This window comes from Nicotiana tomentosiformis, chromosome 10 (genome assembly GCF_000390325.3).
Source record: "Nicotiana tomentosiformis chromosome 10, ASM39032v3, whole genome shotgun sequence".
Lineage (NCBI taxonomy): Eukaryota > Viridiplantae > Streptophyta > Magnoliopsida > Solanales > Solanaceae > Nicotiana > Nicotiana tomentosiformis.
The window spans coordinates 68201297-68223265 of NC_090821.1; the positions used below are offsets into that span (position 1 = coordinate 68201297).

The window sequence follows — 21969 nt, forward strand, 5'->3', positions numbered from 1 at the left end:
AGTTGAAAAATGCATATCCAGATTTATACAAGTGTCTTTGTAAAAGCTAATTGCTAACTACACTATGTAACCAAATAAATAAAAAATATATAAATGCAAATGGAAGAGAGAGAAAAGTAAAAGGTGTGGGGAAAAGAAAAAGTTCCGGGAAAAAAAAGTTACATTGAGAAGGGAACTATACTTTGGGCAGAGGAAAACCAGTGGTCCAAGAGGAAGAAAATCTATTTATTGAGAAAAGTGGCTATAACTTGTCAATAAATTAGGCCCAAAGGCTATTTCGGGTCAATGGAGAAAATATGGGCCAATAAAAATTTTGGAGGGCTATAAGCGTCATTTCCTCTTAATTTATGCATTGGTGTTGTGGGCTAATCAAATCAAATTAATGGGCCTTAAATCTACTAAAGCAACATCACGGGCTAACCCGAAGTCCAAAAGCCCACAAACACCCTCTATCAAAAAAAACAGCAACCTTAATCTCTGTAAAAAAAACCACAAACTAACAAGAATCTCTGTATTCTCCACCATGAATCTTCTCAAACTTCATCACCAGCACAACAGCTATTACCATAGCAAATTCTCTTCAATTTCAGGAAATTCATCAACCCATTCATCTTTCTCAGCTCCCCACTTTCTCTTTTTCACTACCCACAAACCAAAATTTTTGCCTTTAACACTTCATTATGACAATTTTAAGCTAAAAAATGTAAGAGCTACAGCTATAAAAATCCAATCTTTGAGTGATAAAGAAGAGGAAAATTTAAAAGATTCAGAAGAGTATGAGTACTTAGCAGCAGATGGGGTTGTTTATAAGAAGACTTTGAGATTAGTAGAGGGTGCTATGTTTGCTGCTGTTTCTGGATTGGCTTATCTCTTGAGCAATTCTCTTGCTATTGAGGTACATATATGATTCTTGAAATGTAGAATTTTGATGGGTTTTTGGAGGAAATGCTTCCCTTTTTTTTTTTTTTCATATTGAGGTTGGGTGATAAATTTATTTTGATTGTTTTTCATTAGGTTATTGGTTGCGAGAAAAAGAAAAAGTTGGAATTAATTGGTTGTTGTGAGTTAAGAAGTACTGTAGTATTACTTTAGTTTATGAATTATATTGAATTTGTTAAAGGTTTCTATTGTGCAATTAGTAAGTAAAGTTCTTTATCTTGTGGAGTGTTGGAAATGTTGTTGAAGAACAAAAAAATTTAGGCTTGAAGCACATTAAATAAAGCTTTCCTAAATGTTGTATTTGCTTTTTCTCCTTTGCGAGAATGCTATGGGCAGGGCAGAGCTAGTTGAGCGGAAGGGGTTCACCCCCTTCGCCGAAAATTACACTGTGTATATAAGGTTAAATTTTTTTCATGTATATATATTAGGTGTTAAATCCCCTCAGCTTCTTTTGTTTCTTTAATTGTTTCAAAAGTTTTACTTTTTACTATTTATACTTGGCTCTGTTAATGGTTTCGAGGAACTTGTGGAATAGGAAGAAAAGAACCAGGCAGTTGAGGGATATTTTAGGTTTAAACATTTTGTATTTTTGTAGCTATCCAACTTTATTTTACGATTTCTATGTGCCTGCCTTGTATTATCTGTCATTTGCTGCTGGTTTTGATCTCCTAAAGGAATTTGGCTTTCCATGTAGCACAGAATTACTTCGGCTGTTTCTTCGCGTTGCCAATTGTTATATCCTCGATGAGATGGGGTGTTGCAGCTGGCAGGAAAACCATGGTTTGTCCCCTCCATATACCTTATAGGTTGAACGTTTACTTGTTCCTAAACGCTTGTTCATCTACTTTCTCTAACGGTCATTTGTACCATCTGATTAGGTGGCAACTGTTGTGCTCTTGTTTGTCTTGTCTGGTCCAGTGAAAGCATTAAACTATATGGTGAGTTAAATCTTATAAACCATAAAAGATGTATATATAGGTTAGTGAAATATCAAATTTTCTTTATTGCTTTCTTATGATACTTGTCATCCTTGGTTGCTGTTCTTCTGCTTCAATACTTTATGCTTTGCCAAAGTACTATTCATGTTTAGGTGGTGTTGTTACTAACGTAGCTACACTTTTTTATTGTCCTGATTCAGTTAATGCATGGTTTACTTGGCTTCACAATGGGTTCCTTATGGAGGTATGTAGTTATTTCATTGTGTGCGTCAATACGTGAATGCTTATTCGTCAAGTCATTGTAATGGGAATCCATTTTAACAGAAATTCTTCCAAGAGTTATATACCTTAGTTTCCGACCCTCCACTTCCAAGAGTGGGTTGCTCTAGTGGTAAGCACCCTCCAATTCCAACCAAGAGGTTGTGAGTTCGAGTCACCCCAAGAGCAAGGTGGGGAGTTCTTGGAGGGAGGGAGCCGAGGGTCTATCGGAAACAGCCTCCCTACCCCAGGGTAGGGGTAAGGTCTGCGTACACACTACCCTCCCAGACCCCACTAGTGGGATTATACTGGGTTGTTGTTATTGTTGTTTCCGACTCTCATTGGAGACACGTCCCTCTCCCACCCCCACCCCCACCCCAACAAAACGAAAACAGAATAAGTAACAAATAAAGGAGCAAACATTGCTCTGCAGTCTTCCCCAGTATGTATCGCCTGATCCCGTTCTCTGTTCTGGCCCCGCCCTTTTTCGAAACCTCCAAAGAGAAATGGAAGAAGAAAATTGAGAATGCGCTAAGAGGACGCTTTGTTACAACCCAGATTTTGGAGTTGTAACTTCGGCCAGGAACTGGTGAGAAAGGGTCCTTCTGATGGTCTGACGAAGAGACGTCTACTCGGGCAACTTGGGCTTTTTAATTTTAAGCATATATAAGGGGGGTATAGGTGATGAAAGCTCCGACCTGCCTCCCCCATGCGTGCTGCCACCGAGCCGCATAGAACGAGCTGCCTTGGGGGCGAACCCCAAGGGCCTGCCTAGATGACTCAAGGGAGTGTCAAAGGCATCCATGCGAGTTTGGGAACTCGTATGGGCTGCGCAACGCCTGCGTTGGGCATCAAGTAGGCAGTGGAGGCTGCTATCGTGGAACGGCCAGCCCCGCGGGCTGCCGAGTGTTGGAAAGAGACCTCCACGCCGATTGGATACTTGACGCACCTGTCATAGGGGCATCATGTGTCGACTTGTGAGCATGGCTTTGGTTCAGGCCATGCAAGCAAGGGTCCGTTGGCCTAAAGGTGCAGGTGTTGGCGACACTGCACTACTTCGGAATGGAAGCGTGCTGCGAGAGGGCTATGTATGGGCATGGCACGAAAGAGGCGCATGACAATGGCCAAGGACTAAAGGTTGCCTTACTCGGGCGAGGCACGAGCTAGTCGCGGATGCACTAGACGAGTGTAAGCTTGAGGATTGGGCTGTGCACGCGAGAGCGTTGCTCAGTCTTTGGCTAAGGACAAGACATGTCCTAAGCCAAGTCCCCAGGGCGCGCAAGGATTGTGATCCTAAGGTGGAGCGCCACGACATGTCTAGGGCCAAGGGCCTAGGCATCTTACGGGCGGCACAAGTCGGGGCGAGGCCCCGACCTACAGGCACAGGATCGTGCTTGGGAAATCTTGGGACGGATAGGAAAGGCTGGCCCGCGGCACGAATGGGGAGTCCGCGGGCGCCGCACGGGCGGAGCAGGTGCCACTACCCAATGTAAGGAAATGGGCCCGTGACACGCTTGCTCTATTTCACATCTTAAAGTACCAAATTGGAGTTGTAAGTCAATTGATTTGTCATATGCACAAATGAATATAATAGTGTACTTACCAGTGGCGGAGCAAGGAATTCAAATAAGGGGATAAAAAGAATGTCTTATGCCAAGAAGATTCAACTTATGTATAAGCAAAAAGAAGAAAAAAAACCATTTTTACCCTATTTAAATAGTACTCCCCCGTTCCATTTATGTGAACCTATTTCCATTTTGATCCGTTCTAAAAAGAATGACTTCTTTCTAAATTTGAAAACAATTTAGCTTAAACTCCCAATTCTACCCTTAGTGAGAAGCTTTTATAACCATACAAATACTTTGGACCTCTTTTTGACTTGTTTAGGATCACAAATTTCAAGTCTTCATTTTTTCTTAAACTCCGTGCCCAGTCAAACAGGTTCACATAAATTGGAACAGAAGGAGTATAAATTTCCGACGAACGGGATTCTATTGAAACCCCTTGCACCCCTCTGCCTCCGCCCCTGGTACTGACTACTAGTTCAGACTTTCTGGGGTTTTACTATAACCAAAGTTATACACTGGAACACATTCTGCATCCTTCACATTAAATGTCGCTGCTGTTTGATTTTTGTTCTATTTCTTACTTTGTCAGGTTGAAAACAAATTGGGGTGCCTCAATCTTCTTGTGCTCTATTGTATGTTCTCTCCCTTCCACTGTTTTTCCTCTTTGAGGGTGTTTTGTATTAATCATGGTGGGGTGTAGAGTTTCTAAGTGAAGGCAAGCGCAACTATATATATGTATGATTCCGACAAGTGATGATATATTTGATTTGCAGGCTCGGGCTATAGGTGCTCTAGGATATGTTATATTATCTTCATTTTTAATAGGAGAAAACATCCTTGCTCTGGTAATTTATAACTTCATTTTCTCTTCTTTACGTCTGTTACCATTGTTTCTTTGCTAATGAAATGTATCGCTCATGTGTTCCTTCTTTGCTTTTGTAGATCACTGTAAATATTCATGCTTCTCTCTCGTACATTCTCACATCCTTAGGCAGCCAGATAGTTCCATCTATGAATTTTATCTACACCTTATTCGGGACTCTGGTACGTGCGATAACTTCTTCTTATCTAGTCAATAATTTTGACAACTAAGAAGCTACTGATTTCGTCCTTTTTACTTTTTTTGCTTCCTATCCCTGCAGCTTTTGATAAATTGTACGTTCTTCGTGTTCTTGCTGCATCTTCTCTATGCCATCTTTCTAACCAAATTTGGGATGAAAGCTACATTGAGACTGCCAAGATGGTTAGCCGTAGCAATTTAAACAGGCAAAAAGTGCAGTCTCATTCTAGACGCTGTAGAAATGGGACTTTGCTCTAATACTACATCACAGTGATGGTTCATACAAGATTATTTTGATCATTATTGATACAAGATTGTCAACGTGGATGATCAATCAAGTTCAAATTATTGTGCAAAGCAATACAAAGTCACCAAAATCATTAATTGCTCAGTTGTAAATGTATTTATAAGACATTTTTGCCAGCATTTAAGATGCCATTTGATGGGAGATCATATATTTTGTGTGTGTACTTGTTTCAATATTTCCCTTTAGAATATCCCTATCCACTGCACAGACATAAATTTGGAGGTCTGTTTTTTCCCCTCAAAGCCATGTTAATTTGCAGTAGTAGACTTCAAGCTTGAGTTTGTGATTCTTTAAAAAATTATCCCAAGACTTTAGTTAAAGGGAAAGAGCGCAACACATGACGTGTGTGAAATAAGACGTATATCACGAATTCAAATTTTGCCATGGACTATAAAGCTTGGTTTTTGAGTGAAGGGTAAAGGGGAATGTATTATTATCTACTGAGTTTCTAAATATGCACTGCAGCTTCTTGCAGATTTTCTAGTTACCAAAGAAAAATTCCAATTTTCTAGTAATTGCACTCTCATCTCAATAAATAAAGTGATGATGGTCCTTGCCTACTTGAATACCTAAAGATGCTCACTTCCTTCATGTTGGCTACACATTTTAAATTAGGAAAATATATACTCCTAATACAAACTAAAATCTGTTCAAATACAAGAACTCTTCTAGTTTTTTCCTTCTCACATCCGAAAATAAGGGAGGGAAAATAACCAGCAAACTTCAAAACTCAATGGACACAGTCATAACAACATTAAGTGAATTGGATTATCTCAAATATCATGTCAAATCAAACCAACGACGTTTAATTTGAAATTGAAAGGACATCTATTTTGAAATATTACCATTGGAAGGGTTGACTAATCAAAAACACCTAAACAATCGTTTGTCTCCTAAAATCCAAAGGGAAACTCAACGGAAACTCAATCGTTTTAATTACTTCACTAAACTTGAATTTGAAGATGAATTCAAACAATAATGCCCTGAAAGAGTCGTGCAATGAGAACCCGAAATATCCGGTTTATAGGGAGCAGCTAGATACAGAAAGTAAAACTTCAATCCCATGTAGTTTTTCCTAGGTTGAAAGCTAGAAACAAAAGTACACCAATCAGTGGAAAATATAACCTTAGTTTATAAAAGAACGAGAAAAAGGTTAAACGTGTACCAAAAATTAGAGCATAAACACGGATCAAGCTTCTTTCCTTGTAATCCTGTTATCCAAAAGAGAAAAGCATTAGGAATCAATTGTTCACAGTACATGAAACTAGTCGAAACATACTGTTCAATACATCGATGACATGAAAAGGTTTATATGCTCGATAAGGTTGAGATATGAGAATTTTCACATTTACTTGACCACAGTAATGTCAATAAGGAAACTGGACGAATATGGTTCTTGAATCTTTCTAACAAACTTAAAAAAGTTGGTTATGGTTTATTGAGAAAGCAGGCGTACTACTTTAGATATTTGTGCTGAAAGAAAATCAGATACAGTTGGGCACGATGAAGACAATAAGAGTCAAGCACAATATATCTCACCTGAAACAGTATATCCCGAGCGCTGATGTTATTTCATGAATAACAGACGTGGCAAAATGCAGATAGAGTGACACTGAATAAGAGGAAAAACAATAAGAACAATCAGCCAATTACACGTGGGAGTTAAAAAAATGACAAGATAAAACACTGAGATTGGAAATCTCTAGGTCAAAAATAGAATATGGAGCAGACCAAATTTACTTGTCATAAGGTTAGAGTAGGTGTCAGAAAAGTATATTTCAACTTCGTCCAACCTTAATTAAATCTTTTCAAAATATATAACACAAGAAAACAGCATATCATATCCGTCTAAATCAAAAAAGCAGATGTAATACCTGAGTATGCAGTGTAAGCAAGAAGAACCCAGAACTCATCAACCATAGGAACTCTGCAAAGAAGAGATTCTCATGAGCGTAAATGAATACAAGAATTCTGAAAAATGAATATTAATGATATGTAAAAGTCATACTCTCACGAAGTTGGTATAACTTAAATTCATAAATTCCTTCAAGAAAACAAGAGAGTTTGCACTTACCCATCATTAAGTCTGGCGGTGAGCGCATTTGCAACGGCAAAAGGTAGACAAAGCAGAGACTGCAAACATAAAATTCGACTTCAGAAACACCGAAACCACAATGATGTAAGCATTATCTATTTATTTCTCTTTTTGTTTCAATAAATTGGTTTTCTACCATACCATCTATTGTATCCAACATTCAAAGGAGAGATTATACCGGAACAATGCAGACTTTCTGTCGAAGCACTCTGGGGATACACTTCTCTAATTAATACACTTAATTTTTCAATTTAAGAAATAAAATTGTTTTTTTTTTGCGCACAAAAGATTAGAATTCTCTTTGATAAAGTAAGAATAGGATTTATTAATCCAGGATATAGATGTCACACTCCTACGCCGAAATAGTTAAGTCATGGAATTATATTATAACTAAAAGAAAAGATGATTAGTTTTAAGTTTTAACAGAAAGAATTTGACACTTGGCCTATAGAAAGATCTTATGCAATTAATTTAGCATATGTTATGATTTTGCATTATTATCAGAAAAAGCGTACCATGCACATATTTGTTTTCAGACCCTTGGGTTCATCACACAAGTGAGCCAAAATCATCCTTCCCTGCAGATAAAAACGTTACTTGGAAAAAATTTAAGATGAACTTCAAATAGATTTTTGAGATGGCATAGATTCAAGTAGCACGAGATGAGATTCATGAATGCCACTAAAATGTCGCTATACTGCAATTATCAGCTCGCTGGATATCTCATTTTAGTATAGTTGGCCAGCAAGAAAATGTGAAAATGCTAAAACCAAGAGCAAGATGGAGATAAATTACCACAAGAAATCCGAATGCAAGCCCAGTTCCTACTACCATAAGATGAGGATAGTTCTTCATTAAGTCGGATGGGGATAAATAGTCCCTGCATAACAGCCAATATTAAATACCACGATATGGTCCCAAAAATAATTAGTATTCTGAAAGTGAGAGAAGATACCACAGAAGCACTCCTCCCAGTAGCACAACAAATGGGTAAAGCTGCCAAAATGAGAAATGAAATTTTTCAAAAACAGACTATAACCACCAAATCATGTATATAATCTAAGAAACGTACTTACCATGGCCAGTGCCCGCGCCATACTTCCTTTTGTTGCCTGAACAACCTTATGAACATTGTTAACACTGCCAAAAAAAATTGGCGTTAACACTCTTCAACTGGCTTTACATGTTACAGCAGATTAAAGTACTATATCAACTAAATTATGGACAATCTGACTTTCATTATTTATCCTGGGCTAGAATCTCAGAATCTTTAGATGATGAATATGGCAGTAATAGTCGACGCTTTCACCAGAAAGGGGAAAGGTGAACTACGACGACGCGGAATAAAGTTAACTATCCAAAAGAGATGCAAATACTACAATGCTAAAGATAGACGTTGCCAAGATCTGTAATGCAATGATAGATGTTGTCAATGCCAATAAGCCATTTCCAATGTTCTGAAAAATAAAAACACATGTCTATTTCAAGCCCATCGAAGTATGAAAAATTACTCACTTGCAATAGACTGTTGGAATAACAGCAAAAGCTACCATCAGCAACAACACGGCTTTATTGGTCGGAATTTCTGAAATCAAAGGTTAATAGGAATAAGAATAATAAGAAACACTAAATCAACTTCGGAACAGACAGGAAACATAGCCAGTATCCAGAAATGATACATATGGATATGCTCATGGAAGCAACAATCATCTGAAGGCAGGTATAGAGGCACAGAGTTCACAACACATAAAAACTAGAATATGAATTCACTTGGAAATCACATTTCGAAAAATAATAAGAAAAGAAAAGAAAGAGACAGACACGATATGTACTAGAAGTGAAATGTTGTGAGGTGCATTGGACAAAGGGTGCAAGTAACACATCTTAATCAGGTCAAGAAAGTGTCTTGATCATGAGCCGGTAAGCAACGACTAATTCAGAAGCCATGCAATTACATAAACAGAAAAGTTTTACCTCATTTGCAGCAGAATTCAAACTTCAAAACTTACAAGCTTTAATATATAAAATCATAGAAAGTATTTATTAGAAAAATCATAAAACTACTTTAAAGAAATCTCTGCAGAAAATAAATTAAAAAGCAAGAAGGTTGATACAAAACCAAGCTAAAAGGAGAGCATACTATAAACTATATAAGTACATGAATATCATATCAGATAAAGTACCTCCGATCAATACCCGGCACTTCGCAATACATAGAGAGAGAAACAGAGAGAGAGAGAGGGTGGGGAAGAAACTATAAAAACTGAAAATGAAGGACAGTTTATGCAAACCTCACCGTTCACAAAAGGAACCCAACTCACAAGTGGCATAGACTTCCCAAACTGTTGGGCCCACCACTCAGCTCCTGAAAAATATGAAGTGTCAAGCTTGTAATAGAGAAAACTGGTAGAAATGTCCAAAACAATCGAGAGAGGGGATTTCCTATTGAGCAGTTTCACATGTATCTCAAAGGGGGTTTTTTTTTGGTGGGGGGGAGAAAAAACCAAGCTTACCCACTAGAGCTGTAAAGAAATGGCTGAGATATATCAACATGAGACCCTCAGTCGGTCCATTTACTACCGGAAGAATTAGAGTGTTGGTGAAATAACTGCAAACAGGAGTAACATCCAAACACTAGATTAAGAGGCCAAAGATACTAAAATTCTCTGGAAAACTAGGATGAAACATTGAACAAGATATCTATTTTATATAGTTTTTTCCCCTTATAACCAAGAAATCCATTGTTTTCGGCTTCGAAAATCAGGGGCAAATGGGGCCTGCCCCTCTACCCTTATCCACTTAAGTACAAGACTTGGATAACCAGCTAGGATTCGAATTTGTGATTTGCGCCTACCACATATACCGTGTTGCATTACCTTTGCCGTTGCACCAAAATCCCAGGGCATATCTCTCTTATATAGATTAAATTATCTTCTGCTAAGTTCATTACTATTCAAATAGCAATCGCAACTAGTGCACAACATTTGATTTATATCTCCTTACTCTAGCAGTCTAGCTACTAATCCGCCCTTCTAATATTCTAAGTCAGTATCTAAAAACTACACATACTGAAGAGTTACATCGAAAACACCAACCTTTCCCAAGTAGCGCAGTAGAAAGGAACAGCTGATATAACCCAGAACCAGAAAGTATCTCGTCCACACATAGCAGTGCTCCCAAAAGCCAAGGCTTCAAACTGCTCAGATTAAACACGAAATTTGTGAGTCACAAGTCTTCTCAGCCCCAGGGCAAGAAAAAGGATTAACAGAAAATAGGGCATACTGCACATGCAAGTGCATCACATCCTGCAAATTGTGAAAACCAAGACATCTAATCAGAATCGCAGCAGTTAGCACATGCTCAACTTAGAGAGAGAATAATATAGGAATATATAAATAAAAAAGGGAGGGGAACAATCACCATGATCAAAAAGCTCTCCTAGTGGACTAGAGGAATTCGTCCGTCTTGCTTGCTTCCCATCAACAGCATCAAACGTCTGCATCCATTCGGAAGAGCCCAACACAATCAAAAAGGAACTCCAGCAGAAGAGTAAACCAAAAGATCTCAGATTTCTAAAGCCAGTTTTGAAAATAAAAAATAACTTTGACTACCCAAGGGGAGAACCAAAGATGAGCCTAAATTCGCAGAAAGATAACTGATAAGTGGGACAGAGCAATGTGGTTATCTGAACTCAACTGCAAAAATGTATGTTGAATTCTTATACCTGATTTTCAGGCGACAGACTACTTACATGGTTCCATCAGGACTACCGACTCTCTTTTCTTTTCAGTATTACCTAGGTATGCTATCTTCACATTCAAATGAATATTTTATAGAAGTAACCAGTGCATCAAAAGTGAATACTTCAGGGTTCTCTAACTACAAACCACACAAGATGAGAGTTGAGAGTTCTGTAGAGAAACCATATGCCTCAAGTCCATATACATGGATCCTTAATTTACGTTGTTGTAACTATATCAAACTGGTGTAACACGGGTAGGGTAAGATAATTCAAAATACACTAAAAATTAACAAAAAAGTGCACATACTCATGCCAATTAGTTCAACACACCGATATAGGATGCATGCCCCTTCCGGAGTCCATATAACATAGTCAAAGGCACATGACATACACCCATAAAAGTTCATTCTAGGTATGGTAATGAAACAAGCCCCCCTGAGATACAATCATACAAGTTTCTCTAAACTGTCATTTAGCTTCTAGACCAACACGGGAAATGTTGGTAATTGGATCACATACATGCTAAGGCAAAGTAAAGGAAAACTTAAAAGATTGGATCAAGAGTCGAGACCCCAAAAGTTTACTTGTAACAGCATATGTTTCCCACTCTTCTTCTAAGTCAAAAAGGTTGAAAATTATATGTACTGACATCCTTTACCGGTTTACCCTCTAGGTTCACAAATTAAAGTACCCCAAACACTGAGGCTTTCAGTTCTATGTACAAATTAGACATGGAACTCAAATAGCATATATCTGGCTAAGACGGGCAAACCTGATAGAGGAAGAGAAGCAATCCATGAGCAAAATTAACCCATCTTGGAGGAGGTGAATCCAATAGTGGAGAATATATCTGCGGACAAAAACATATCCAGTAAGAGTGAAGGTAGAAAGTCCTATTAAAAAAAGCTTTTGAAAATAAAAAACACAAAAAAAATTGTTGGAAAGACTCATGAGTTACATCATCATGAAAGCAGAAGAGCATTCGACAATAATATATAAGGATGTGGCAAGCATAACAAATGCATAACACCATCTCAAAAACTTTGTTAAACACATCTTTTTTTTTAAAAAGAAAAAAAATGAGAGTGTTCGAGCAGCATATCAAGCTCTCTTCCAGTGGAAGGCATGGTTGCTGACAATCCAACTCTCCACCATATCGTAGAATGAAGATACTAAAATTCAAATCCTTTGGATGCCTCTCCAGTATTATAACTTATTGAATCATTATAATCAGGTATTCTGATCTACTGCAATAGACTACACATACTTCTAATCTACAGTCCGTTTTACAGGAGCTGAAGCAAATTTCGAGAAGATGTGTTCCATAGCAGTATAATGAACTGAAACTTCAAAACAAGAAGCAGGAGAAACCAAACAGTGGGCTGAAAATTGTCCTATTACCCATGGATAAGCAACCAATGTTATCTTCTAGTACGATGAATACAGAAGAGAGAGAGAGAGAGAGAGAGAGAATGCACGTGCACTTGCTTGAGAGACACAAAGTATAACTCACATATCCGAGCAATGCAGATGTGACTAAGAACAAAAATCCAGTAAGTGTAATCTGCAACGGAAGTTATATATCAGACCTCAAAGCGCGGAGAACATACAAATGAGAAAAATAACATTTGCAACAAAAACCATAGATTACAGTGGGACGTACCATATTCGGTCTGGGGAATGTATAAAGAACATGCACACCAAAAAGAATTGTCAGTTAACTCCGGAAAAGGAGAAAAAGATACAGCATGATCATCTGGCTAATGCCATTAGCAAGTAAAAGTTACAAATGGTGACAAATTCATGTTAGATTATTTCTTCTGGCACCTGATGATTATGCACTTCATATTAACATATATATGTATACACACACAACATCAGGTCCAATATATAGTTATAGAGAGAAATGGTCTATCCTTTCCTAATACTCCACCCAAATTTTGCTATCTAATAATTGTTAATTCCTTTTATTATTGTCATTATGATCATCGTCTTCATCATCAAGGAGGCTTTATGAGTGGCAAAAAGTTTGCCTCAGTAACAAGATCCTGAAAGTAGCTTTAGTGCAATCACCATTATAGAATATGGCATTCCGTAGATTCATAGAAAACAAGAAAAGAAAATCCATATTCCTTCATTCGAAATTCCACCAACAATACCGCTGTTCCATTTCACTTCCGATATCTGCTCTTCTACTCTAGGGTGTTCAAACAATTAATTCTACCAGTGAATAGAAGCAGTACAAGGGTTTGAATAGGCAGATTTTATATATTTTTTGGGGGGGAGGGCGTTGCAGCGGGAAGATGTTTATGGATGAAAGACTCTTTAAGTTTTAGACCATCCATAGACAAAAATCATCCAGAAACTCCTATGTATCTCCTCTTTCCACATCACCATCTATTCTAAATTCCTAATAGAAATGTTTTCTTCTTTATCGTCTCTTTGCTTCCCTCTTGACAGGTAATAAAAGAAGTTCTTGTCCTCCAATTTGCCAAAATGAATGGACAGCAAGACCCTGTGGGCTCACTAAGGAAGCAAATAAATGGAACCCATATACAAGAAACATCACTACACAAACACTAGAAATTTAAACACACATATGCACAAAATTGTCAAGGAAAAAAGATTCATCATAATTCAGAGAGAATGAGGGAAAACTTACGGCATCCAAAGGGGGAAGAAATTGACACAGCGACTCCAAAATGGCTGCAACACATACTTAGCAACATAGGAGTGATCTACCCCACTGTATTTGTACCTATGAAGCGCTTGCACTCCATGTGCCCCTATGTAACCCATCCTTTCTTTCCTTCCTCTCGCTCCTTCTGGAATCACCTATAAACCAATTGGAATCTGCACAAAAATAATACGGTTAAAAGTTTCAAAAACGGTAAAACCAGTATCTAAGTTAACGGAAAAAGAAAATTGATAGGACTACCAAAATACGATTTTGAATGTTGAATCTGAGAAACAAAGTAGAAACACAAAAGTGGCATGCCTAGAATTGTAATATAGGAGACAATTTTTCTAAGCCAATTCCAAAAAGCTAGCAGACAAAGAAAATTTGAGCATTGAATCTGAGATACAAAGTAGAAACACAAAACAGCACACCTAAGCTGCAAGACTATGACCAATTTTCCGAACCATCACCAGAGCAAAAAAAGAAAACAAATTTGATGGGGACTCTCGAAATGGGATCTTGAACATTTAATCTGAGAACAAAGTAGAAATACGAAAAAGGTGTGCTTGGAACCTTATGACAAATTTTTCAAAACCAATTCCATAGTTAAAAAAGAAAATAATTTGATCGGGCTATTGAAAAGGGAATTTGAACATTTGAATCTGAGAAAAAGTAGCAACACAACTTTTCCAATACCAATTCCAGAGTTGACAGGAAAAAGAACAAATAAGCAAACAAACTTCATGGGTACTATCAAAATGGGATTTTGAACATTGAATCTATAAAACTAAGCAGAAATATGAAAAGGGTGTGCTTAGAATCCAATAATATAACAAACCGATAAGCAATTTCATAGTTACAGTATCAAAATGGGATTTTGAACATTGAATCTATGAAACAAAGCAGAAATATGGAAAGGGTATGCTTAAAATGCAAGAATATGACAATTTTCGATAAGAAATTCCAGAGTTACAGTATCAAGGTTGAATTTTGAACATTGAATCTATGAAACTAAGCAGAAATAAGAAAAGGGTATGCTTAGAGTATGACAGATTTTCATTAACAATTCAAGAGTTACAGTATCAAAATGGGATTTCGCACTTTGAATCTATGAAACTAAGCAGAAATACGAAAAGGGTATGCTTTAGAGTATGACAAATTTCCATTAGCAATTCAAGAGCTACAGTATCAAAATGGAATTTCGCACATTGAATCTATGAAACTAGACAAAAATAAGAAAAGGGTGTGTTTAGAATGCAAGAATGACATATTTTCATGAGCAATCCATTGTTATAGTATCAAGATGGGATTTTGAAAATTGAATCTGTGAAACTAAGCAGAAATACGAAAAGGGTATGCTTAGAGTATGACAAATTTTCATTAGCAATTCAAGAGTTACAGTATCAAAATGGAATTTTGTTTATTGAATCTATGAAACTAGACAAAAATAAGAAAAGGGTGTGTTTACAATGCAAGAATATGACATATTTTCATGAGCAATTCCATAGTTATAGTATCAAGATCGGATTTTGAACATTGAATCTGTGAAACTAAGCAGAAATACGAAAAGGGTATGCTTAGAATATGACAAATTTTCAAAAGCAATTCCAGACTTTCAGTATCAAGATGAGATTTTGAACATTGAATCTATGAAACTGAGCAAAAATACGAAAAGGGTATGCTTAGTATGCAAGAATACGACAAATTTTCATAAGCAATTCCATAGTTACAGTATCAAAATGGGATTTTAAACATTGAATCTAAGAAACAATGAAGAAATACCAAAAGGGCATCTTTATAATGCAATGATATGAAAAGAAATAGCCATTCTTGAAAGAAAAATTGAGACTTTATAAGAGTTTGCAAAATCTAACCTCTGTTGAAAAGAGGATGCAGGGAGTGATCCCCTGGAGAAGCGATGAGCAAATGCTTTCTGTTTCTTGGAATACAAAAAAAAGAAAGTAACGAGTATTATTGGAGCAAAAGAAGAGAAAAATGGAAATTTGAGGAGGGGGTTAAGACTTTGGAGTACGTGGGGTGGGCAGGGGCCGGACCTATGTTTTTTAATTAAGTATATTAATGTTTGATTGAGGATCATTCGTCTATAAAAAGGTTCAAGCTTTTGTAGTACCTAAAGCTATAGCCTATAGGTTGTTCCCGTTAGCAACGGTAACTTATTTCGGTGTGACATGTTAATTAGGGTTCGAGCCGTAAAATCAATCACAAGAATCGTAATATTTTAACTGCATCACACATTCTTGGAGTTTGTCCCTTCTCCGGATCTTATATTAGGGCAAAATTCTTTATTAATCGGGCTACCTTTTAAAAAAAAAAATATATATATATATAGTCTATAGGGAACATCTCCAAAATTTGCTTAAGGCTTAAGCCAAGTTCGATTCTCATTTTTTCCGGATGGAAAACTAGTCTTTTGTCCTCAAGTTCCCTATGTTTGTTTTTGTTATTTTTTATAACATGATGTTTAAAATTCATATTAGGTAACTTTACTCAACGGTTTAGGCAAATGAAAGAAAATTATTTCGTGTTTTATGTTTGTTGGGATTAAAATTTTGGTTTCAGAATTTGTACAGATTTTATTAACCACTAAATCGTATTCAGTTAGCATTAAAATAAAGATTTTAAAATTTACACCGACTTTATTAATCAACTAGTAAATTTGTCCGCGTTCCGCGCGGTAATAAAAGGGAAAAAGTTGCAATATGATTCTTTTTGTAAATTTAATTAGTTAGGGTAGAATAGATTATTTTTCTCATATGTATATGCAAGCATTTATAAATATCATATCCAATTAGCTCTAAAACTCTTCGTATCATCAATTTCAAAGCTAATTTTGTTTAAATCCTAAAAAATGATTATTGTCTGTAGTTGATTAAGAACTTATGAAGTTATGAAGATTGACATTATAGTTTTGACCCAATTAATTCCTACAACATGATGAACTTATGCTCGTATAGGTTTTGGTAAGTAGTTTTCCCCTTCCCAAATCTAATTGTTGCTTTCAAAATTCATTTGTCTTGTGTAACATCGTAGACAATTTTGTATGTATAACTCAACCGAACTTTAGTATTACAAAAGGTAGCACAACTTTTAGTTTTTAGGTACCTTTATAATTTTTTTGTATTTTCTAATTTTTTTCGCACCTCCTTATATTAAATAGTTAATCTTGATCCAGTAAAATATGTCACGACATCTTTACTAATTCGTTATTATGCATTATGAGTAAACAAAATATATTAGAATCAATAGTCAACGCCAAGAATATAACTTTTTCTTTTTTTGGTGAGTAGAAACTTTTATTAATTACCAAGTAAATTTTTAACAAAAGCAACATGAAAATAACTTCAGTAAGCATAATAAGGTTCTTTCGTGTTTAATGCTAAAAATTAATTTATCTAAGCATAGACAATTACCTTTTGTATATGAGTTCCAGACAAGTTTGGTGTTTCATAAACATTCTGATATAAATGTTTTTTTTTCTTCTTTGTTTCTTTTTAAGTGATTAACTCACCCATGATGGATGAGCTTAAACTAAATGTTCATTCGGAAAGCCTTTGAAAACGAATAATATTATTTATCCAATTTTTTACGAAAATAAACTGTTTGACCAAATATATCATCATTTTCATCAGTTGTCGTGAATCAGATTTTTGAGATATTTTCATATTTAAAATAGTTGCAGTAGTAGGTAGCTAAGAATAACACATTCAATTTGAATCCTGAAAAAAATAGTAATTAAGATTCTCAGTCCATAAATCTATATCAATGGTGGAATTCAGACATGCCATTTTCTTGAAACATGAAAAAATATCTACTATCATATATGCATGATTGAAATATGTGTAAAAAAACAGGGGAAAAAAAGTTTAATTCAATAACAATAAAAATCCTAAGTAACATCGCATAAATACTCATTGATAAAAGTTCCGAGAAGGTCACACATGGAGCCAAAAATGCAAAATCTAGCAAATAAGAACAAAAAGGAAGTCAGTTTGCAGCCAAAAGAATTCATAAGAGGGTCTTCACCTGTTGACTCAACAGTTATTCTTTGATTTTACAGCTTTGCTGACAAAATAATAACATGGAAGATGCTGCTACATTAAATTTTTTGTAAAAGGCATAAAAACGTAAGGATATTAATACAAATAATGAATTGGAAAACTGATTGACTTCATTTTCTTAAATGTCTTTTCTTATTAATTGAGCAATCAATCTAGACAATGAAGTGGCTTCATTTTGCAGCAAATATTTGAGGGGAATATAAGAGAAAAATGCCAAAACTTTGACAAAAAAGATAAATAACAATGCTGGCCAAAAAGAAAGAAGTGTCACCTCACTTTTCTATTCCCCTCTTATATATATATATATATATATATTCAATATGTTTTTATTGTTTGGCTAAGACATTTTTCTATTAAGTTACTATTAATTTACCTTGGGAAACTTCTTTTTTCCTTTCTATCTGCATTAATGATCAACCTGTCCATCTAGGATTACTTCACCATTTGTTTTGTTCATTTTTACATAATTCACACTTGACCATTTCTGTACATTTTGCAGAATTGTCAAATTTATAGTCTGCTTCTTAACTAATTGAAGAAGTAATTAGTAGTAAGTAATATAGTACCTTAAGCAAAAAAGATGAAAAAGGAGCAACTTGCAATGGATACTAGAATATTTTTATTCGCACACGTAATAAATGGACCACTGTCACACGGTATATCCTGGACGGTCAAAGAAAAGAAACTCAAACTGGCCGGTCAAACAAGCACACACATCTATGTACCTCAAATCCACAACCAGTGTATTCACACTTCACAGCTAAGCACTTTCTCCTATTATCCTATAAGTAAGTTTATTTTATTTTTATGACGATGGTATCGGGATCAGGTGTACCACATTTTTCACGTCCGTGGAAGGGTCGCAGCGCATTGTACTCGATTATTCTATAGATTACGGTATCGAGTCATGGAAGTAGTCATTAATACTTATATTAAGATATTGTTTACCCGTAAAACGGTACAGTTGAATTTATACGTGGTTTCAAGACAAGTGAACTAGTTTGATTCTGATATAATATGATAATCGAAGAAATATACAATACTTAGCCTTAGAATGTAGGTGAAATAGCAAAGATGCTGATTTTGTGAACAAGGTTTCCGGACACAACGATGATGAGATTAAAAAGCAATAAGTAAAATTGTATAAAGCTTTGTATAGAATGGAGTGTAAGTTTAGCCTGAAAATTCGTGTCATTTATAATGGTAACTGAGTTCACTATTTATAGCTATGTCTAGGGAAAAAAGTCCTAGGATCGTGCCCTACTTTAATGTCAATTATGAGGGTCATTGATGAAGATGTAACGTTGAACATAAATGTCAAATTCTCTGTAACGGACCATCGCTCTTAATGCTGCATAATATTCCTTAGTAAATGTTACCGGGCACAGAGCATGTAATACACCTTTATGAACGTTATCATTTCTGGTGACAAGCAGTGTGTTCGGTCCTCAGTCATCCCATCTTGGATTCCACGTGTCCTCCTTTTAGTCAACCACATGTTATATCATATTTTACTTTATACATATAGTCCCCCTGCTTTCCGGTGACATAACTTTGTGTTGCCGGGAAGTTGGTAGAAATACTTTTTTGGTGGAAATTACTATAACTCCCTCTGAAGGTCTCTGACGGTTGATTAGACGCACGTCTCTCCGCATTTAATGCCCCGAACACGTGTCATCTCATGATTCAGCATAGGTTTTGGACGATTATCGAGGTAATCATGGCCATAAATTTAGCCGCCAAAATTTTACTTATACACAATTTTCTCTTCCTTAGTGTTTCACAATTGTTTGAGCTTCTAATTTGCATTCTTGTTTTCCACCCTTTTTTCTAATTTTCTTCAAACACAAAATCTTTTCCTTCTTCTTTTTCAATGGCTTCTTCCTCTAAGTGTGCTGGTTCTACGAAGAACAAGAATAAAATCGAAGATTTTGTTCCTCTAACAGTGGGTTCCATCATCCCAAGAAGGCTTAGTACTTCGAAGATTTTGAAGAAACATTTCCTACTGCTAACCCTCGTACATGGGCTGTTAGCATGTACCCTTCTTTCATTCGTCCTTTCAATATTCCTGCTGTGAAGGAGGATTGCCGCTGCAATGAGTTGAAAATTATTGCTCCTGATCTAGCGGAGCGAGTGACCCTTCCCAAGGAAGATTTTACATACTTTGTCACGTATCACTTTACTTTGGGTGTGTTTTCTTTGAGCGGAGAGCTTGATTCCGTGATTACGGAATTTTGCCTTCGCTACCAGGTGTGTTTGGAACAGGTTAGTCCTTCAGTGTGGAGGATGATCGCCTGCCTCTGACGTTTGTGCCAAGAAACTGGAGAGGGGCTAACCCTAGCTCATATGATGAATCTCTAATCCCCCAAAATCTTCAGCGGGGGAATGATAAACCTTTGCAAGTGTTGCCACCATGTTTTGTTGTTTATCATAGATGATGATAACGACCGTAGGTGGATGGAACGGTTCGTTGCAGTTGCCACCAACGACATTATCCCGACAATGGCTTCATCCTTTTCGGTTGCTTGGAACCGCACTCGTAAGTTCCTTGTATAGTATTCCTTTTACTATATATTCTTCTATGGCCGTATCTTCACCCTTTGCATGTTTCAGCAACTCGATGGATCCCATCAGTGGTGGAAGTTTGAACTGGTGGGTTTAGAAGAACTTGGACGTCACAACGCCCGAAACCCGTTCGTGGAAAGAACTGGCCCTTAAATACGGGTGAAAGGCCAAAAATCATAGTAACTTTAATTTGCCTTGCTTATATTTTTGTATATAAAGAACTTGGTTGAACTCTTCTGACTTGTTCACGAAATTAGGTCTACCTGTGGGCTCTGTTGCTGTCCCCGAGGAGGACGTTCTGGATGATCTTGCTGATACAGCGAGGCTACTTCAGGAAGCACTTACTCGAACATGTATCTCCGGGCCTGTTTCAGGTGCAAATACTTCTTTATGGAGTCCCCGACCGGAGGATAAACAAACAAAGAGAAGACATTCCTCTGTGGTCGGGGAAAAGAACAAAAGGGCAAAGATTGATGCCCTCGAGTCATCTTCGGGGGGTGATGATGACTGGTCCTCCTTCTGGGTCGGTCGTAGACACTGTGATGATCGATGATGATGAAGAAGCTAGTGATGAGGGAGCTTCTTTACATAGAAGGCGACGATCCTCTTCATCTCAACAGGATGTTCAACCTGTTGAGATAGTTGCACCAACTGAAGACGACGTTTCAGCACTCACTACTAGAAAATAAGCCTATGGCAACATCAGTAAAATCGTTGCCAAATATAAAGAAACTGTTGCAATAGTCCTATTGCAATGGTTTGTGCTCCGTTGCAAGTTAAGGCGTTGCAATTGGTCTATTGCAACGATTTTCGAGTCGTGGTCATAGCTGTATCTATCGCAACGGTTTTACTGTAGTCTATTACAACGATTATTAAAAGTTATCGCAACGATTATGAACCGTTGCAATACGAATACTGTAACGGCACAAAACTGATAGAATAGACCTACTGGAACATTTTGTTGATATAGTTTAGCTTATTTATTGCAACAGTTATTAGAGCTACTGCAATGGTCATTATAAGCTATTGTAACACTTATTTCAAGCTATTGCAACATTTATTACAAGCTATTACAATAATTTTTGCGAGTTATTGTAATGGAGTAAAATATAATACGTTGGAATTTATACAAACCATAAAAGGAAACTATATTCATCAACAAAATCATAATCTACAATATCCAACTAGTATTATCCATATATGAGAGAAAATATAAAATATTGTCTAACAATTCAAGAGTTAGCATACATATAAGTTTGCAAAATATTCAAAAATAAGAACAGTCCTAGAACGTCTGAAGGTGTATATCATGACCCAAAATTCGTATGTCGTGATGACGCCTATCTCAATACTAGGCAAGCCGACAAACTCAATAAATTACACTTTCATTTATGTTTGAAAACATAATATTTAAATTTAATAGAAAATCCCACAAATACTATTATAAATACATTCCCAAAACCCGGTGTCACTAAGTACATGAGCATCTAAATAATAATAACGTCTGACTGATAAACACACTGCCTGAAAATATAGAATATTACAATAACCGAAAGGAAAGAGAGTCAAGGTCTGCGAACGCCAAGCAACTACCTTGATAGTCTCCAACGGAATAAACTCCAAAATCTAGCAGCCGCCATATCCGGGAGCACCTGGATCTACACACGAGGTGCAGAGTGTAGTATGAGTACAACCAACTCAATAAGTAAAAAGACTAACCTTTGGGCTGAAAGTAGTG

At 36.5% G+C, this 21969-nt stretch overlaps 2 protein-coding genes across 3 annotated transcripts; one reads left to right on the forward strand and one right to left on the reverse strand.

Annotated features, from left to right (window-relative positions):
• Positions 1–310: 310 nt before the first annotated feature.
• Positions 311–5218, forward strand: LOC104096529 (uncharacterized). Of its 2 annotated transcripts, none has more exons than XM_009602915.4 (8): positions 311–895; positions 1639–1719; positions 1818–1877; positions 2078–2121; positions 4293–4335; positions 4477–4548; positions 4646–4747; positions 4846–5218. In XM_009602915.4, the coding sequence occupies exons 1-8, from the start codon at positions 383–385 to the stop codon at positions 4963–4965; spliced, it is 1035 nt and encodes a 344-aa protein (XP_009601210.1). In that variant the 5' UTR covers positions 311–382; the 3' UTR covers positions 4966–5218. The 2 variants fall into 2 exon arrangements, with proteins under 2 accessions (XP_009601210.1, XP_070043866.1); XM_070187765.1 differs by having other exon boundaries at positions 757–895; positions 1634–1719.
• A 598-nt stretch (positions 5219–5816) lies between these two features.
• LOC104096530 (choline/ethanolaminephosphotransferase 1) lies at positions 5817–15600 on the reverse strand. Its single transcript, XM_009602916.4, has 20 exons — positions 15462–15600; positions 13570–13760; positions 12571–12580; positions 12421–12471; positions 11680–11757; positions 10586–10661; positions 10448–10470; positions 10261–10361; positions 9679–9773; positions 9462–9530; positions 8681–8750; positions 8242–8305; positions 8121–8161; positions 7961–8045; positions 7681–7743; positions 7145–7203; positions 6945–6997; positions 6610–6682; positions 6236–6281; positions 5817–6157 (listed from the first exon to the last, which is right to left on the reverse strand). Exons 2-19 carry the CDS (start codon positions 13704–13706, stop codon positions 6260–6262), a joined length of 1170 nt encoding a protein of 389 aa, XP_009601211.1. The 5' UTR covers positions 13707–13760; positions 15462–15600; the 3' UTR covers positions 5817–6157; positions 6236–6259.
• Between the last annotated feature and the right edge of the window lie 6369 nt (positions 15601–21969).

What these genes read in the sequence shown, in the direction of transcription:
- LOC104096529 (XM_009602915.4), top strand. Translation starts at nt 383, where the DNA reads ATGGGCCTTAAATCTACTAAAGCAACATCACGGGCTAACCCGAAGTCC. An exon ending in GCAATTCTCTTGCTATTGAG is followed by an intron (nt 896 to 1,638) that starts GTACATATATGA and finishes CATGTAGCACAG; the next exon opens with AATTACTTCGGCTGTTTCTT. An exon ending in GAGAAAACATCCTTGCTCTG is followed by an intron (nt 4,549 to 4,645) that starts GTAATTTATAAC and finishes TTGCTTTTGTAG; the next exon opens with ATCACTGTAAATATTCATGC.
- LOC104096530 (XM_009602916.4), bottom strand. Translation starts at nt 13,706, where the DNA reads ATGGGTTACATAGGGGCACATGGAGTGCAAGCGCTTCATAGGTACAAA. An exon ending in TTTCTTTACAGCTCTAGTGG is followed by an intron (nt 9,531 to 9,678) that starts GTAAGCTTGGTT and finishes CATATTTTTCAG; the next exon opens with GAGCTGAGTGGTGGGCCCAA. An exon ending in TGAAAACAAATATGTGCATG is followed by an intron (nt 7,204 to 7,680) that starts GTACGCTTTTTC and finishes TTATGTTTGCAG; the next exon opens with TCTCTGCTTTGTCTACCTTT.